The sequence below is a fragment of the Onychomys torridus genome, chromosome 3 (genome assembly GCF_903995425.1).
Source record: "Onychomys torridus chromosome 3, mOncTor1.1, whole genome shotgun sequence".
NCBI classification, from domain to species: Eukaryota; Metazoa; Chordata; class Mammalia; order Rodentia; family Cricetidae; genus Onychomys; species Onychomys torridus.
Window position 1 is genome coordinate 108,465,547 of NC_050445.1, and position 19,001 is coordinate 108,484,547.

Sequence of the window (19,001 nt, forward strand, 5' to 3'; positions counted from 1 at the left end):
GCACGCCCACGCACGCGCAATAAAAACGCTTTTATTCATTCATTTTATGTAAATGAATGCTCTATTGCATGAATGCTTGCATGACAGAAGAGAACATCAGATCCCATCATGGATGGTTGTGATCCACCACGTCAGTGCTGGGAATTGAACTCAGGACCTCTGGGAGAGCAGTCAGTGCTCTTAACCACTGAGCCATCTCTCCAGCCCGAATTTAGAACTCTTTAAAAGAGTCTAGGATAAAATATTTGGTGCCAATACAAAAAGACAAGGTGGAGTGTGAAATAAAGATGAAAGGGTAGGACACTAGAACAGAGGCGATCTTGGTGAAGTACCTTGCATCTCCACCAGAGGGCCCCAAGGCCCACACAGACAAAAGGCTGCACACCTGCTGACTTGGCTTCACCATCCTCACTCACATGCACTCACATGCACATGCCAGAGAAAGCCCTGGCCAGGGTGTACACTGGGGATCAAGTCAGTCTCTTGAGCTGGCTCAGCCTAGCACTCAGCATCCAGCAGTCATGTGCACCAGGTGGGGGACATCCTGGCCCATCAGCAGGGACCTCCTACCCTACGAAGGCCCCTCAGATTTACTGGGAATGTTGGAGTATTTAATAAGGATAATGTCACTAATATCAATAAAATTATACAGGTGAGCAAGCCAGGCCCTGTGGGACAAAATAGAGGTGGTGTCTATGGGAAGTGGGCAGTGGATTCAGGAAAACCTAATTTTTTAGCTCCAGGTATGCTGGAAGCTTGGTGGATAAGGGTACTGAATATAGGGTGGCATCCTAGGGTGGGCCCAGGCTCAGCTGACCCCTAAGTATTTGGTTGCCTCGAGAAAGTGACGGCTATACACCAGTTCTGCAGCCCAGTGCCACGTGTGGAGTCCAACAAACATCAGGACTGGATAACAGTGATTAGAGACCTTCCTGTGGGTCAGCTGGCTTTGAAAGGGGGTGCGACATACATGACTGTGACTAAGCCTAACATATTTTGTGACTCCTCCCAGCTGGCAACAGGGGTGGCTTGTCATTCAGACACTGTACACTACCATTCGGATCATACTGCCCGGTGAAAGTGGCCTTGAACACAGGCCTGTGAGCACCTGTTCAGCACTCAGGTACTAACACATCTTCTGGGAGGCCTTGTTCTTACAGCACACAAACTGATGCTCACCTTCCTGGGACAGGGAGATTCTAACCACGAGGGGGGCGGGCTGAGTTTCTGGGATGGAAGGGTTACCTCTTAGCTTCCCACTGGGTAGCAAAGAGGAAAGCATGTCTGGGTTCCATCTCCTTAACTTTATAGAACATCCCAGTGGGAATGTACAGAAACCCAAACTCAGGGTTAGAATCCCAGTGTCTCCTTCCCCTGGACGTGTGACCTTGGAAGATTGAGGAACTACTACCCACTGTGGCATCGGAATGGAGCACAGCAGAACCCTTTATCCAGTTGCATCCTCTGAGGTTTTTGTCACCAGCAACCATTTGTGGTCCAAAAGTATTAAGAGAACACTTCCAGAAACAAGCCATTGGTAAGTTTTAAACTGTGTTCAGTTCTGAGCACCATGGTGGCCTGACTCAGTTACCACCACACTCTGTCCCTCCTAGAATGTGTACCATTCCTTTGTCCAGTGTATCCGCGCTGCACACGCTGCTCGCCCGCCCGCCAGCAGTGGTTAGGGTGGCAGTGCTGGTGGCCAAGCAACCCTTCTACTTAATAATGGCACCAGAGCAGCGATGGTGACAGTCCCATCACAGGATATCATTAACCTGTCCTGTCTTTTGGTTGTTCATCCTTCACTGTGTCTAGTACATAAATTAAACTCTACCAGGAAAACAATCTATATGTCTGGGTATCACCCCAGGGTTCAGGCACCCTTTGGGGAACACATTAGTGCCTTCCTCGGATAAGGGGAGGTTACGCAAACCTTCTGTAATGTATTTTCCGTACAGGACACTTGGCCTGTCTCATCCCACTTCAGGCCTCTCTGGACTCCTTTGCACCTGTGGTTCTTAAACTACTGCAGAGGCATGAGGCCAGCGTAAGGAAGCAGAGCAGGACCACCCCCTAGATACCTGGGTCAGGCTGGAGAGGCTGCATCTCTAAGTGGTCTCTGGCGAAGAAGCAGTTTGAGAACCCCGAGTTTTTAAAGCTTTCGAGAAAGGGTCTGGTCGACTGAGGTATCCTCTCAAGTCTGAACGACCTCAACCTTGGCAACCCCAGGGGTTTCCACTGAGCGCAGAATAACTCGCTGAGCCTGCAGTGGGATGTGCAGGGGTGCGTTCGGGGTGCTGAAGGAGTCAATCATTATCCCTAGAGTCAGGCGCCCCGGGGTTCAACACAGGCAGAGGGAAGGGATGAACGAGGCTGGTCCCTGGCAGACCTTTGGAGCGAAGGAGCCACATACTGACCCGCCCCAATGTGCCGCCAGCCAGACCCTGCGCCCCACGCCCCCTCAAGAGGCCCGTAGGCGCCCCGCTTCCCCTCGGTTTCCCAGGCTCCCAGTCCAGCTCCGGCCCGCGCTTACCGGTCCTCTCCCGGCCGGCGGAGGAAGCGAGGCGGCAGGGCGCGCGCTGGGCACCGCCGAGGCCTGCGGCGGGAGGAAGCGGGAAGGGCGGCCGGCGGGCCAACCCCGCCCTGCCCAGGCGCCCGGACAGGGGGCGGGGCCACCTGATGGGAGGGGCTTTGCCGGCCGACCTCGTGGGCGGGGCCAGGTCATAGTGGTTGAAGCTTGAGAACCTAGTTTTTAAAGCTTTCTAGTAAGGATCTGGTGGACTGAGGTATCTATTTAACTCCCAAAGACGTCCAGCTTGGCAACCCCGGAGGTTTCCAATGAGCACAGGACAGCTCGCTGAGCCTGCAGTGGGGTGCGCAGGGTGGGTCCCGGGGTGCCAAAAGCGTCAATGACACGCCTCAGAGGCGGGGCCGCTTGGGGGAGGGGCCAAGGGGACCTGCGGGACTTGGGAGGACTACGCGTTGGACCAGGCCACGGTCAGGGGCGGGATTGCGCCGCGAAGCTAAATGCCACTGGCCTACAGTAGCGCAGTGCAAGGACCAGCTTTCCTCGGGGTCCACATCTGCCTGTTTTGTTTTTAGCCTGACATTTCTAGATGTTTCACCCTTAAACACTTGGGTATGTGACCTGAAGTTCTGTCCTGTGATGCTTCTCACACTTACCGAGTGGCAATTCCCAGTCCTCGGCAGGAGTCGCTGGTTGACTCAGAAAAGACTTCTGACGGCTGTAAAAGGAGTAAGGGCTGATAGGGGACGGATCCTCTTCACCTGTGGGGGTAGCTGTGGGCTGCCCAGGCTGACACAGCCCTGGAAGACCCAGCAGTGGTGAGCATCAGTGGACACCAACTCCTACAAACCGTTCTGTGCCCCCACTTACTGCTCTCTGCTGGTTCAGGAATCCTGAGCCCTGGCTGGATTCTAAGCAGCAAACTGCATCTCCATCTTGGATCCATGCTGGTCTGCTTTCTCTAACTGTAACAATATGAACTTATACAGAGAAATGAGTTTATTTTGGCCCATATTTGCAGGTTTCATAAGGGTTTAACAAGGGTTTGGTCCCCACACTAAAGGACTGTAGGGAGGTGGCAGAACCAGAGGGAGGTGGGGCTAGCGTGGCAAGAACCCAAGTAACTGGTGTCACAGTCTTGGAGGGAACATTGGATCCCAACCCCTCCTCCCTGAGACAGGACTCCAGTGCAAACTCTTTGCTTGAAGGCTGACCCAGAAAGCCCTGTGAGAGAGTGGGAAGGGTGGGGAGGAAAAGGAAAACAGAAGGTTCACTACAAACAGCCCAACATGGGGTTGGGGATTTAGCTCAGTGGTAGAGCACTTGCCTAGCAAGCACAAGGCCCTGGGTTCAATCCTCAGCTCCAGAAACAGAAAACAAACAAACAAACAGGCCAACAAGGTGAGCTCCCTGAGCCATTCTGGGGGCTTCTGGGAACTCAGAGGTATCCCTCAGGAAGGAGAAGACAGCAGGATACATAAAGTCCAGCACCCAGCAGTCCTCATGTGCAACTGGTGCTCCTGGGGGATGCCACCCTCCAGAGTCACTGAAGACAGAGGTAGCCAGAGGCAGGCAGGGGCAGAGCAGGGTGTCAGAACGGCCTCTGAAAGGTTTGGGGACATTGGTAAATAAGCAATGACAAAGAAGAAAGCATACTTTCCAGGACTCTATAGGGTCCTTTGCCACCCTCATCCAGCGGGCTGTGCAGAGCCAATATCCTTTCATGGGTCAGGGAGCCAAGAAGCTAGAGGTGCCCACTTGCCCAAGGCTACATACACTGCCTTGGCAGAGCAGGGATTTAAAGTCTGGCCTGAGCCTAAAGCCGTGGCTTTCTGTGGATAAGGCTGTCTGTCCTGAGCAAGTGAGTTGGTGAAAGAAATGGCTGGGTGAAGGAGCTGGCTCCTGATTGTCCAGTTCCTGTTAGATGGTGATGGCTCAGGGCTGAGATGGGGCTCAGTGTCAGAGTGGTTGCCTAGGATACTCAGGGTCCCACACACAGATACACACACAAAGACACCACACAGACGCTCATACAGAGACAGACACACACGTGAATACGCATGCACACACACACACACACACACACACACACACACAGACTAACCTGTGGATTATCTCTCTTTATTTTGAAATAAGGCCTCACTATGTAGTGTCGGCTGGCCTAAACCCATAAAACCTGAGCTGAACTCCTGACTACATGGATTAGAGCTCTATAACACCACACCTGCCATCTCCTTTCAAAATCATTTAAAATACTAATTTCACATATGAAATGGAAAGAAAGTTCCCCCAAGCAAAATTTGCTTTCTGATTATTTAGAAGATGCTTCAAGTCCACTCAGGGTGGCCCCTCACCACTCTCCTCCTGAGAGCCAAAAGCTAGCTTAGGATGCCCCCTCCACCCCTCAAGCCTGCCCATCTAGGACACAATCAATGTCATCCCTGGCCTTCGTCATACCCATGGGAAAGTCTATCTTCACTGTTGTCCTGTCAGGTCAATTGGCCTCCCAGGGATCTCCGCAGACAGCTGAGACCAGCCCCACAAGAGGCGCTGACTAGCGTTGGGTTAGGCCAAGTCTGAAGCAGCTTACCACACCCTACCCCCACCCCTAGCCCTTTCTGACAGCTGTGCATGTCGCCAAGGGCTACCAGGAAGGCTAAGCTGTCACTGGGAACCCACTAGTGAATTTGCATGAGCGAAATTTCCATGCTGCAATGGTCATAGCACTTGGACCATGGCACCTAATGACACAGTGGTGGCCCACATCACCATGAAAGGCTGGAGTAGGCAGGACAGGCATTGCAGTTGCTGTTTTCAGGCAGGAAACTGAGGCTTCCATCAGCAAGTATCTGGCAGTGCCAGATTTGGAAGGTTAGGTACGCTCTTGACTCATTAGGAAGCCTCTCCCTGTGGGTCCTGGACCGGCCCCGAACTGCCGACCCTTCAGGGACAATGGAAGACTTACAGCACTTCTCAGTGGACTCCGCAGTGGTCTCAGCACTGTTGCTGCGTCTGTCTGGAGGAGGAAGGGGGAAGTCAGGAGCAGGCTGGTCAGCTTGCAGGGCCACAGTGGGGACAGCTCAGCTCGGACATAAGTATGGCTGCTGTCTGGAGCTCTGACTTGCTGTAGTCTACAGGGACAGCACTCGGGCAGCTAAACACACCCCTCTCTCAGGACTGACCCAAGGCCTTGAGGAGACTGACCTGACACTAAAGATAGGTTTAGCTGACTGCACACAAGGAGCTGGCAAGGGGAGAGTATCCCAGGGCAGCTGGGAGAGCCAGTACGTAGGGTCTCCTCACAGGACACCAATCTTTCCCCTCAGGACATTGCAAAGGGCCTGAATTGTCTCATGTTTGGAGGCAGGAGAATATGAAAAGAAGAAATGCCAGAACAGGAGGTGTCTTAGGGTTTCTACTGCTGTGAAGAGACAGCATGACCATGGCAACTCTTATAAAGGAAAACATTTAATTGGGGTGGCATACAGTTTCAGAGGTTTAGTCCATTATCATAATGGTAGGACATGGAGGTCTGTAGGCAGACATGGTGCTGGAGAGGTAGCTGAGAGTTCTACATCTTGACATGCAGGCAACAGGAAGTGATCTGTCTCACTGGGTGTAATTTGAGTATAGGAGACCTCAAAGCCCACTGCCCGGCTCAGAGCAGGGATTCAAAGTCTGGCCTGAACCTAAAACCATGGCTTTTAGTGAATAAGGCTGTCTGTCCTGAGCAAGTGAGTTGGTCAAAGAAAGAAATGTGACATATTTCCTCCAACAAGGCCACACCTCCCATTAGTGCCACTCCCTTTGAGGGCCATTGTCTTTCAAACCACTACAGGATGTTAAACCCTGTAACATATTTTAAATGTTACATGCAACACATACAATATATGTATGTGTGCACGCAACATGTGCACATGTATGTTGAGGATAGAACTGAGAGCCTCTCTCACCTAGATGATTGCTTTCCCACTGAGCTATCCCTACCCCAAGAAGACTTTTAGATGGCCTGTGGGGCATGTGGTAAAGGCTGTAGACTTTGGCATGTTTCTATTTCCACCCCCGCTGAATGTGAACTCTGGGCTCATAGACTCAGCTTGTCTTCCCTGAGCATGAAAAGCCCCTGCTTCCAGGTGCACTCACATTCAGAGGCACGGGGACTACTACTTTAACATTAGCATTTGGAGGAACATATTTCAGTCCATAGCAGGGCAAGACCCCATGAGCTCCCATCATGGGGCACCATGTAGAGAGCATGATGTAGCACCCTCTGGTGGACATGTGAGGGACATGTGGCTGTGCCTTGCCCAGACCCCAGAGCCAACCTGGACTTCCTCACCTCTCCTACCACAGGCTTGCTGGTTGGCCAGAGACTCTCAGACCACCCTGACATGAGGAAAATAGGGTTCAGGGACAGGAGGGAGGTGGGGGTTGGAAATGACAGGGTGGCATTTAGTGCAGTTAAGCTACACCCTTAAAAATGGGCACAACGGTGTGTCCCTATCCCATTTAAAAATGAACAGTGTTGTAAAAGCATACTCTTCCCTTCCACGGGCATCAGGAAGCAAGGCTGAACGTGCCCAGAGCAGGGGGAGAGGACCCTGCAGGAAACCATCCCAGCACCCCCAACTACACACACACACACACACACACACACACACACACACACACACACACGGCTCAGAACAGGCCACACAATGGGAACCACACATCTTTCACAGACCTGTAAGAAGGCCTCTGAGAGGCTACAGCCAAGCTATTGTGGTTACCATTGCCGCCACCCGTGCTCACATGTGGGGGAACACAAGCTACTGTCCTATGCCACTTTGAGACTGGGATAAGCTCCAAGAACTGTGCTGTCAGGCCATGCTGTCACTGTCACAGAGTGAGTGCATGTGCTGGAGAGACAGCTCAGGAGTGAGAGCTTGCTGCTTTGTAGGTTACCTGATTCCCACCACCCGTGTCTGTCAACCACAACTGCCTATCACTCCGGTTTCAAGGGATCCGACACCTTCTTCTGATCTCTTCTGGTACCTGCATGCATGTGTGTACATACATGCAAACACGCAGACAAAAAAAATGAATAAGATGAATCTTTTAAAAATGAGTATATGGATGCTGATTATCTTAGTAAACACATGGCCAGTGAGAGCGCTACTGTGAACGGCTGCAATTTCATACCCCAGCAGCCATGCAGTGGGGTTTCCACAGCTCCACCACAGGTACAGGAGTGATATGTTTACATCACACAACTTATGACATCATAGGTGGAAGGAATTCTTAAACCCACTGCCATCTTCTGGGACCAATGTCAGGCATACAGCTTCCCATTGACCAAGATGTCACTATGAGGCTTGTGCTGTGCTTAGGAAGGAGATGGGTGGGGATGTGAAGGAAGGCCAGGATACCACATAGGCCTGGTTGAAATCTTTCCCACACAAAAATAGGCTGCTCTAGGTCACTCCCTATTTGGCCAGGGGAGTTGAAGAAGGGCAGAGAAGTCTTTAAAAACTTTTGGACTCAGAAAGGCAGAGCCAGAGAGAGGTGGTAGTGGTTGTCTGGCCAAGAATAGAATGAACATGAAGGTAAACCAAGACAATGGCAAGTCTGTGGTGTGGGGGACCTCTAGGATGAGGATACAGGGAGGAGGGCCTCGGGCACCCACAGGGGAGCACACAGGTAGCAGAGGACTTGCAGGGGCTGTGTCTTAGCTAGGTGGGGTGGTATAAGATGACAAGAAATACACATGGTAGAGGACGGGGTGCTGCCCTGGTCTTAGATGTCAGGCAGGGCGAAGCCCCAGGTTGCCATCATGACTTCTTGTAGTGGGTAGCCATCCCAGCATTGGCCTGAAAGTTCCAACCCCCATTGAGGCTTCGGTAATGGTCACGCCTACCAGGAGGGGCTGAGGGAAGAAGCTGAAGACCCAGGATTGAGAGGAGAGGTCTCTCTTGGTTCTAGGACCCTGGACACTGGAGGTAGACCAGAGTTCTCCAGAGAACACCGCCAGACTGCACCATACCTTTGCCAGACCCTACAACCTATCCCTTCATTTGTAAGTTACCCCACAAAATAAACCTCCCTTTTAACTACGTGGAGTGGCCTTAATAATTACACCAATATCTGGCACCCAACGTGGTGCAAATTCCAAAGGCCTGGGTGGCTCCCTCCCTCAGCTTCCTCCCTGGTTCTGCCTTGTGGGCGTGACCATTACTGAAGCCTCAATGGGGATTGGAACTTCCAGGCCAATGCTGGGATGGCGACCCACTACAACTTCTCAAGTCCACCGAGTGTCTGGAGAGGACCAGGGTCCTTACAGAGGAGGCGGGCCTGCTTCCTGGCCCAGGGCTTGCCCTGAAAGTCCCACTTTCTGTTTCTGGGGAGTTACCCTTCTTTACAGCCTCACGCACTGACCTCAGCTCTTTCCTTTGGAAGCATGTGCTGACACACGCATTTCCTCCAGGTAGCCACTAAAGAGTTTCATTCTCTGAAGGTCAAGTGATGCTATATGCCCCAGACTCAAGGTAACTTCTGGGACCATCTGGGACACCCAGACAGAGAGGCGACACAAAGTGCAAGCTGTCCCTGCTCACATCTTTATTCATCCTGGACATGGCTGCCCACTCCACTGGAGCCACTTCTGAGGGTGTCCTGTCGCCAGAAGGGGCACAGGCTGATAGCTCCAGAGACTTCAGGGAGTGGTGCTGTGGACAGGAGGGTTCTGAGCTACCGGAGAGGGGACAGGGTCCCTGAGGGGAGGCCAACAGGATACAGGAGAAGCACCATGGAGACCTGGCTTCAGTACTCAAAAGTCACAGTCTTGACCCGCAGGTACTCATTCAGGGCGGCCTCTCCTGCAAGAAAGCACATTCTGTTGGGTCAAGCTAAGGCTGTGCATGGCTCCTCTTGGGGTATCCCTGAGATGAACACAGCTGTGGGCAGCCTGGCTCTCTCCACAGATGAGAAACCAAGGCCCCGGGGAAATCACATACCCAGGCCACCCCTGCAGTAAGCTATGGGCTTGGGCTCCAGTGCAGGCAGGGGAATGCAGAACCAGTCTGGGGCAGCCATTCTAGAACCTGTTCTGGCCCCTACTACATTGTGGTGGTAGAGGAGGTGGGATGGGTGCCCTGCTCACTATCAGCAGCCAAGAAGTATCTTCCTGTCCCACCCTGTGACCCTGAGTATATATCTCCTGGATATACTCTTTACACTGCTGTGTGATGCCTCAGCTCCAAGAGTGTCCCCTCCCAGCAAGAACTGAGCAGCTACCAGCTGTCTTCTTCAATGTGCCACTAGGGACAGAACCTGGCACTTGGTGGCCTTTGAAGGAGTTTGCTGAGTGAATACATGAAAGCAGACCCACTGACAGGGTTTGGTTACCCAGATCTTTGCCAAATCCCGACTGTTTGAATCCTCCGAAGGGTGCGGCCACATCAGTCTTGTTGTATGTGTTGACGAACACTGTGCCTGCCTGGAGTTTGTCACTGACATACAAGGCCTTGTTGATATCCCGGGTGAAGACACCAGAGGCCAGGCCAAACTCTGTGGCATTGGCCCGAGACAGCACGGCATCCACATCCCTGCAGGGGAAATCCAAGGACTCCCTGAGGGATGCTCAAAGCACCAAGTTTTGGACTTGGGACAAGGCAAAAATCAGAATCTGCTTCCCCAGAATCTGCTAACCCCTTGCTTCTCAGTCATGACACCCTAACAGGAAAAAACTGTGCTGAGATCAGATCAAGACTGCAGAAAGGGGGCAGCAGAGAGGAGAGCAGACTAGGAGGAACAGGGGCATAACTATTTCACAGAACAGAGCTGGGCATGGGGCCTCCTCATGCCGGAAGGGGCCCAGAAAGGCAGCTTTGGGCAGACGTAGACTGGACATTCAGCAGACATCAGGCCTAAGAGCTGGGGTTGTGTCTGCTTGGCAGAGACAGTGAACTCTAATGCAGTCAGCCTAAGCTGGTGACTGTAGTCACATTGTGATAATCTGTTGGAAGAAGAAGACAAAGGCATCATTTTGCCTAAAAAATGAGTCAGGAAAAGGTATGGCCGGTCAAATGTGTCTACAGAGCTACAGTCCCTCCACTGTGAATGGACCCTTCCTTTTCTTTAACCTGATGGCCTGGATGGCTCCTGGGCCATCCTAGCTGTGTTCTGAGGCTAGCTCCTGAGGATCCTTGCTGCCTCCAGCTGGCTTCCATGGGACCCAGGCTCCAGGCCAGTGACTGAGACTGCCATAGAGAGATAGCCTAAGCCCAGATGAGCATAGCTACTTCCTTTATACCAGGCAAGTCCAGATGTAGCACAGAGCTGAGACAGGCTAACTCCATTCAACCAATCTGAAGCATGAGTAAGACCTAATGGTACTTAGGGTCAGGTTGGTACTCAGCAGGACACCATGAGAACAGGACCTGGCAGACTATAAGTAATACCAGAGAGATGGAGGGCAAACACAAGGAAGCAGGGACATACAGAGAAATTGCCCTTTGCTCATCTGGGCCTAGAGGCCATTCTGGCCCAGGGCAGGGAGGGCAAAGGGAGCCCCATGTGCTTCAATAAGAGGCCTCTGCAGGCAGCCCAGGTATTGGGTACAGGTTCTTCACTGACTCAGTTTCCTTCTCATGGACCATCTTTTAGAGCTGATGTCAAGACTCCAGGCACACAGAGCAAAAGACCTGAGAGGCATGTGGCTCACATACCCGTCAGCAAACCGAGAGATGATCATGATGGGTCCAAAAGACTCCTCTTTAGCGATGTACATGTGGTCCTCCACGTTTGTGAAGACTGTTGGCTGAAAGAAGAAGCCTGTGGGGGAGACAGAGGCCTGAGGCATGTAGGAGTTAGCCTGACTGTCTCCTCCCTACACTGGCCAGGGCCTGGCTCACACAGCTCTCTGTTCAGCTCTGGTTCTAATAGGGGCACTATAGACCCAGGTGCCTCATCCTCTGCCTTCCACATAGAAATGGTCAAGAAGTGTCAGCCCTGATCTGTCCTGTTCTTGATTGGGATCTAGAAAATTCTCCACCTTATCATTTAGAGAACAAATGTGCTGTCCCCACATGTTCCTGGGGGCTGCACGGGCCCCACTGGATCCCTCTCACTGCTCTGTGAACAGTGCTTACCCCAGACTTTGCCATCCACACCCTGCTATGGCTTGCCATACTGTCCCCAGCCTTGAGGAACTTGCACGTTGGTGATACAGGGAAGTTTGTGCTTGGATGCCACTTCAGCTAAATGATAAGTTGTTCTCTGGGTGGGACACTGGGGAGCTGTTTGCCAAGCTGAGGAGCAGCAAATACAGATGGCAGAAGATTAGAAGCATCTAGAGAGGGTGCAAGAGATGAACGGGGTTAAGGACAAGTCACACTGTTCACAAATGAGGCCAGGGAGGCAGTCAGGAAACTTGTCCCTGAAGCAGGAGGGCACTGCTGAGCACTGGAACCCAAGAGCTCCCAGCAGGCGAATAAACAAAAGGTCAGTGGCTCACAGGGACACTTGTCAGGATGAGGTGCAGAAGATGGCAGGGGTGCAGGAGAGCCAAGGTATAAATGAGGTGCCAGACTTAACAGAACCAGGAGGGAATTAAAATCAAGGGGCCAGAAAGGGGTGTGTCCTATCCTCCCCTCTTCCATTCCAGCAGTTAATGAGAACCCTTCTGTGTGGGGTTCCTTGTAGAGTGTAAAAGGCAGACAGCAAAGGCAAGCAGGGTGTGGAGCTATGGTGCTGTGGGTAGGCAGCACAAGGCTCCATCCATGTGGCTTCTGCTTTCCTGTTTTGAGTGGCTAGAAGAACTAAGTGGATTCCAGAGAAGCAAGTGTGTCTGTGGTCAGACACTGCTGGTTTCAAGGAGAATGGGCCCTATAGGCTCATGTATTTGAATGCTTGGTCCCCAGCTGGAGGAACTGCTTGAGAAGGATTAGGAGGTGTGGCCTTGTTGAAAGAGGCATCTATGTGGGGACAGGCTGTAAGGTTTCAAAAGTTCATGCCATTCCCAGTTAGCTCTCCCTGCCTCATAGATGTTATCTCAAGATGTGAGCTCTCAGCTACTGCTCCAGAGCTAGGCCTGGCTGCTTCCATGCTCCCTGCATGATGGTCATGGACTCGCCCTCTGAATCTGTAAGCCCCCAATGAACTCTTCAGTAAGTTGCCTTGGTCATGGGGTCCTCAGAGCAATAGAAAAGTAACTGAGACATTCAGTGAGATGATGTTGAAGCCAAGTGTCTGGGACCATTCAGGTAGAAGTATCTAATGCCGGCTATGTCAAGAGCGCTGGATGGGTGATCTAAGCAATGTGTCTATGAAGATCTGCACCATCTCAAGGATTGCCCACCCCAGGCAAATGCTCACTCCTAGCTAAGGGCAGCTGGCCATCACTGGAGGGACACTGTGGCATTGCCACCTGTTGCCCAGCTATTTCCTCTGAGCTAAAACAGTCCCTGGAGGGAGGAAGGAAGCTCAAAAAAGTGACACAAGATACATCAGGCCCCTGTCATCTGCTCACTACAGATGGCAGCTGAGCTGCATCCAAGTTGTTTGAGGGTGTTTCAGGATGCAGCTTTTGGGAGTCGGCACCCAGGTTCTGGTGCAACTGCCTTTGAACTATTCATGTTCCTGTGAGTGACCCCAATAAACTCACTGGCTCCCTAAGTAGAGATGGGTAGGACCGTCTCTTTGGAGTGGTCACTGGTGCCTTCACTGGGGTGAGTAGGCATTAGTTCATGTCTCCCCAGAAGTCACACAACTCCACAAAACAATTGTTCAGAAGAGAAACTTTGCCAAGAGGGATAACCTTGACCTCAAGTCAGAGGAGACTGACACCGTGGTAGAGTGATGTCAACAGCAACACCCTGCACAGCAGATTGTGCCAGCACTGAGGAATGTTCTGGACTCCTCATCTTTTCAGTTCCAGACCTGGGTCTAGAGGGTAACCCAACAGCCAAGGCCCATTACATCCAGGGTCCCAATTTGAGCTGGAGGCCTGGATCCTGACCACATAGGCTTTCAGCTATGTCCAGTTAGGGCTGGGCTGGAAACCAGAGGCCTAGTATTTGCTGCCTCAGTTTACCCAAGTGAGATGGAGAACTCTGACTGACCTGGCCTTGGGACTTGATTCCCACCACAGACCAGCGTGGCCCCTTCCTTCACACCACGCTGGCAATACTCCACCAGCTTCCTCAGGTGGGCCTCGTGGTTCTGCGGGCCGTGGTTGGTGTCTCTGTCCAGGGGGTTGCCAATTTTCATCTTCCCCACCTCCTCCACCTGCAGAAATTCCTCAGTCAGGTCCTGCTCAGTGTCACCACAGTGTCTTACAACGGTCAGTACTGGGACATCTCCCACCTCTGCAGTTTTATGCTGACCACAGGGCCCTGAAGAAGGTGTGGAAGCCATTTCCCAGCTACTGGGGCTTTCTCAGCCTGACTCCAAACCCATCTACTACAGTAGTCTCAGTGACAGACAGAGGAACACAGGAGAGAGAAGAGTTCCAAGGCTCAAGTCTACCGAGATCTGCTTCCATTTTCCGCTGTTTCAACAAATCCTTTGAGAGTGGCCTCCTCTGGGAAGGCTCCCTCTGCTTCAGCCAGCTTCAAAGTGAGTCTAGCTTTGTAGCTTAAAGATGCTGCCTGGGTGTCACCAGGCAGTGACAGAGGAGGTGATCTAGTGGCTCTGGAGCTTGGATGCTAGGATGCTAGGAGGACATAGAGTCGGGGCTGGAGAGATGGCTCGTGGGTTAAAAGCACTGGCTGCTCTTCCGGAGGACCAGGCTTGGTCCCCAGACACACACAGAGGCTCACAGTCATCTGTAACTCCAGGGGAATCATGCCATCCTCTGACCTCTGCAGACACCAAGCATGTAATGTACACGTGCAGGAGAAACATGTATCTATGTAAAATAATCTTTTCTTTAAAAGTGAGTCAGAGTGGAGGATGAAGAAAGGAAACACAGTTGGGCAGAATCTACTGCCCATAGGGCAGGTCTGCCGGCCTCTGGGAGAGCGGCCCCTGTCCCTGTCTTGTATGGCCCGGCTCCCAGGTTCCTGACCTGGAGTCTCGGGATTGGGCAAATCTGTCTCACCCTCACTCAGTTCAGGGCGCACCCTAGTCTGGATGGACTGTGAGCCAGGTCAGCTCAGCCACTGGGTGCTGGGTGTCACCTGTCACACAGCAAGGCTGCTCGGTCCTTGCCCTTTCCTGCCCTTGTCACCTTTCATACTCAGACCCATCCCTGACTACCCTGGTTTGGCCCCAGTGTCCTCCCAAGGCCCATGTGTTGAAGGCTGGGTTGCCAGGCTTGGGGGTACTGTTGGGATGTGGTGGGACCTTTAGGAGACAGGACACAGCAGGAGGGAGTAAGGGCGCTGGAGTTGTTCCCTTGAAGGAGATAGTGGGACCCCAGCTCCTTCCTCTCTTCTGCTTCCCAGAGCCATGAAGTGATCACTCTGTAGTGCGCTCTCTACCATGATCCTCTGCCTCACCACAGACCCGACGCAATGGGGCCAAGCATCATGTACCCCAGAACTGTGAGCTCCGACGGAACCTTTCTTCCATATGAATCACTTATGACAGGCATTCTGTAACACAGACCTTCCTCCCAGGAAATGCTCCTAAATGGCCATTTCACCCCATCCTTTTCTCAGGGTGTCCTAGCCACAATGTACATAAAGTGACAGGTAGACTCGCCACCGCCATGCCCCAGCATCCCTGCACATTTCTGTTGGGTTCCTGCCTGATCTTCAGGACCCAGGATGGACTTACAGTTGCCACAGGGACACCTCCAACCTCAGATGCCATCGCCTTTGACACCACTGTCTAGATTACGGACGGGTGAGGGCTCTGGCTGGGCCAACCTGTGTCCCCACTGTGGTGGTATTGTGTTCCCCGAAATATTGTGCATGCTAATAAACTTATCTGGGGTCAGAGAACAGAACAGCCACAATATTAAACATAGAGGATAGGCAGTGGTAGCACACGCCTTTAGTCCTAGCATTCCAGAGGCAGAGATCTACCTGGATATCTGTGTGTTCAAGGATACAGCCAATCATGGTGACTCACGCCTTTAATCCCAGAAAGTGAACCTTTAATCCCAGGGAGTGATGGCAGAAAGCAGAAAGGTATATAAGGCGTGAAGACCAGAAACTAGAAGCTTTTAGTTGGTTAAGCATTCAGGCTTTCGAGAAGCAGTTCAGCTGAGATTCATTTGGATAAGGACTCAGAGGCTTCCAGTCTGAAGAAACAGGATCAGCTGAGGAACTGGCGAGGTGAGGTAGCTGTGGCTTGTTCTGCTTCTCTGATTTTTCAGCGGTTTACCGCAATACCTGGCTCCAGGTTTGTTTTTATTTATAAGACCTTTTAAGATTCGTGCTACACCCTCCCATAACTTTATTCCAACTGTTGGAGTTTTTCCCTCTCTGGTTTTATGTTGGATAAGTATCAGTCTATCAATGTCAATCTCACATGATGAGGCTGGTCACAATGAAGCCAAGCCACTGAGAAACCCAAAAGTCAATAATTAAAAATATTCCTAGCTGGGGCTGTGCTTAGTGGCAGAGCAATCATCTCACTAGCCAAGGCCCTGGGCTCCAGCACCACAAACAAACAAACAAACAACAAGCAAATAAGACAGCCCTACCTTTGAGGTTTTGTTAAGTTACCCAATAACTCTAGTGGGAGCTGCTGCTTGGCACCTGTCAGGTCCCCAGAAGCTGACAGTCTTGGGAGCTGGCAGAAGCTGCCCTCCTCACTCCATGGCCAGCTTGCAGCAAACACTGCCCAACACTGGGGCTGGGGCAAAGCCTAGCCTCTTGATTCTGGGTACCTGCACAGGGCACTTCCTGATCTAGGATGCTGCTAGGGGTCCTGAGGCCATGTCCTGTTCTCTCCTGGTCCCTCCTATGGCCTCACCTAAGGGGGTCAGTCCTTGTGAATCCTGTACACTTGGTCCTCATCCTAGGCTCTGCTTTCGGAGAATGCTCCTTTTTGGTGGTGCTGAGATGGGACCAAAGCCTGGGAAACCACTGAGGTACCCTCAGCCCACAGGCCCTATGGTTATGTCAATTTGAGATAAAGATTCAAGTGGTGGGACCCAGTGAGAGGAGCCCAGGCACCCCTCACTCAGCACTACCACCTCTCTTGCAGGCCACCCCTCCAGCTCAGACTCTAGCCTGGAGCTTACCACTTTCTGCACAAACTGGTTATGGATGGAGTCCTCCACAAAGAGCCGGCCTGCTGCAATGCAATTCTCCCCTTTGTTGAAGAAAACGGAGCTCATGCCCTTCAGAGAAGCACAGAAATGCCAGGTCACAGATCTCCAAGTGCTTCTGCCCCACTGCCCACCAGGACTGTTAACCCTTCTCAGGGAAGACGGGGTGTGCCTGCATCCTGCCTTCCTCCCATGGGTCAGGCTTGATCAGCACTGGCCACATATGTCCTGTGCAATCCTCAGCCTGTAGAGGCGAGAGGTGGCAGTGGGAGGTGAGGACACAAGGCCACATGGTAGCCACACAGAGACCTCATTCTCAAGGCCACATAAGGATGCTGTTCACATGACAAACAACAGAGAACAATATATAGGGGGAGCTTGAGCCTGTGTGGACCCCTCAGCCCATGGGTAGGCTCACTGGGTGGCCCAAAAGGTACCAGGTTTTCTTGAGACCCAACTGGAGAGGTACCGGACTGCATGTTAGTAGGGTAAGAGAGAGGGGATGAGAGGGACAGCCCCAGTTCTAGGGAAGCCCCTGAGGGAGTGCAAGAAAGCTGCTAAAACACTCTAGGAGCCAGGAAGCCTACTGTGGGAGGCCAGGGGTGGGGTGCAGAGTCCAGTCCAGCTCTCCTGGTCTGCATGATACAGCCCAACAGTTGGCACTGGCCTCCAGCTATATTTGGGGTTTAGCAGCAGCATCACTTTGAACTGAGCCAGATCCTGGACTGTCGGGCTCATGGGGGACATGAATAAGGGAAGGTCCTGGCCTCCCTCAGCTTCCCATAGAGCAAGGCTGGACTCCCTCTTAGGACCCTGTTGAGTGTCATGCCCTTCTCCAAGGCAGAATGAGGCTTAGCCATGCTACTAAGATAGTTGGAGACCTGGTTTAAAGGGCCTGACTAATTTGCTCCCATGGGAGTGGGGAGGGGACCAAGGCATAGGAATGACGGTACCAATGGCAAGAACCTCTTCCATGGCACCTGCCACATGCAGTCACTGTCTTGAGTCCTCATTCATGTCAGTCAAGAGGCCACCAGAGATGGGTACTTTTCTGGCCCTGTGCACATGGGTGTGCTCAGGTCTAGCCTGTAGCTGCCCAGAGTGTAGGTAGAAGGCCAGGCATGTGTGCACAGGGTCATTGGCAGAGTCGGGGCTGCCAGTGGGGTCATGCCCAAGAAATCCAGGGATACTTTGCTTTCCATACATGCCAAGACAGGCAGCCTGTTCATCTTCCCAATTCATGCAGTTGGTTCAATGGTATGACAGTTAGGACATGCTGGGAACACACTGTGGAAGGCACATGTCATCCTTGCCCCAAGGGCGCCTCTTGCTATGCTTCCTATACTTGTGGTGACATCATGGATGGCTTTACCAGGTTAGGCTAACCACGGGAGCCGAGAGATCCTCTACACCCATCCCTCTGCCTCTGCCCAGTGCCTCCCACTCTCCCACCTGTTCCCATCCCCGCCCTGTCCCATGCCCCATGCCCAGCCTCACCATCTGCACAGCCTTATTGAGGTCACAGTCCGCAAAGATGATGAGGGGCGACTTCCCGCCCAGCTCCAGGGAGACTTTCTTCACATTACTCAGGGCACAGCTGCAGGGAAGAGACGGCTAGGCTAGTGTCAGGTGGCCTGGAGCACAGGGGCTTGCAGATCGTGGACAAGGCAAGTCCAGAGTGTTCTGGATGCCAAAGAGTAAACCAGACCCACCTTCTCCCCACAACCCACCCCTTCTACCACTGGGCCCATTCCTGTTCTCGTCACACCCAGGCCAGGCCTGTCTCTTCAGACGCACTGGTGGCCTCCTCTGCTCTACCCTGTTCCCTTCTTAGGACTATTTTCTGATCCTCCCATATAACCCCCCACCTCCCTGTGTCTACCAGATGCCGTGTTCCACTGTGTATTTATGAATGACTCCATCTATGAGAAGGCAGGCCTCCCCAAAGTAGCATGCATTTTTTGGGGGGGTCGGGATTCTATGACATTCCAGTGCCTAATACATAGCTGGTGCTCCAGAAATGTAGATCGAGTACATACTAAAGAGAATCATCCCTCAGCTGGGGTATCTGTAGCCAAAGAGGGACAGCTCAGGGTTTTAGTGACCAAGCAGAAAGATGCTGGGAACCACAGACATGTGTCCATGGGCAAGACTTGAGTGATGCCACCCCCAAGTAAGCACTAAGCGTGGCCTGTGAGAAGAGGTCTTCTTGTTCTGGGCCACCCAAGGGTATGGCTCCCCTGTCCCAGCATGGCCCACAGGTAACTCAGA

At 52.4% G+C, this 19,001-nt stretch overlaps 2 protein-coding genes across 5 annotated transcripts in view; both read right to left on the reverse strand.

Moving 5' to 3' along the window:
* Slc41a3 (solute carrier family 41 member 3) overlaps window positions 1-2,810 on the reverse strand; it is a 53,659-nt gene extending 50,849 nt beyond the window's left edge. For 2 of the 3 annotated variants that reach the window (XM_036181465.1, XM_036181466.1), the window contains exon 1: window positions 2,534-2,810. In XM_036181465.1, the coding sequence (XP_036037358.1) occupies window positions 2,534-2,725 (192 nt within the window). In that variant the 5' untranslated portion in view covers window positions 2,726-2,810. The remainder of the gene's footprint in view (window positions 1-2,533) is intronic. The other variant, XM_036181468.1, reaches the window with a different exon arrangement.
* Window positions 2,811-9,104: 6,294 nt separating this feature from the next.
* Window positions 9,105-19,001, reverse strand: part of Aldh1l1 (aldehyde dehydrogenase 1 family member L1) — a 48,838-nt gene continuing 38,941 nt past the window's right edge. For both annotated transcript variants that reach the window (XM_036182232.1, XM_036182231.1), the window contains exons 18-23: window positions 18,228-18,327; window positions 16,704-16,802; window positions 13,627-13,792; window positions 11,233-11,338; window positions 9,911-10,110; window positions 9,105-9,381 (exon numbers count right to left, since the gene is read on the reverse strand). In XM_036182232.1, coding sequence (XP_036038125.1) covers window positions 9,326-9,381; window positions 9,911-10,110; window positions 11,233-11,338; window positions 13,627-13,792; window positions 16,704-16,802; window positions 18,228-18,327 — 727 coding nt within the window. In that variant the 3' untranslated portion in view covers window positions 9,105-9,325. The remainder of the gene's footprint in view (window positions 9,382-9,910; window positions 10,111-11,232; window positions 11,339-13,626; window positions 13,793-16,703; window positions 16,803-18,227; window positions 18,328-19,001) is intronic.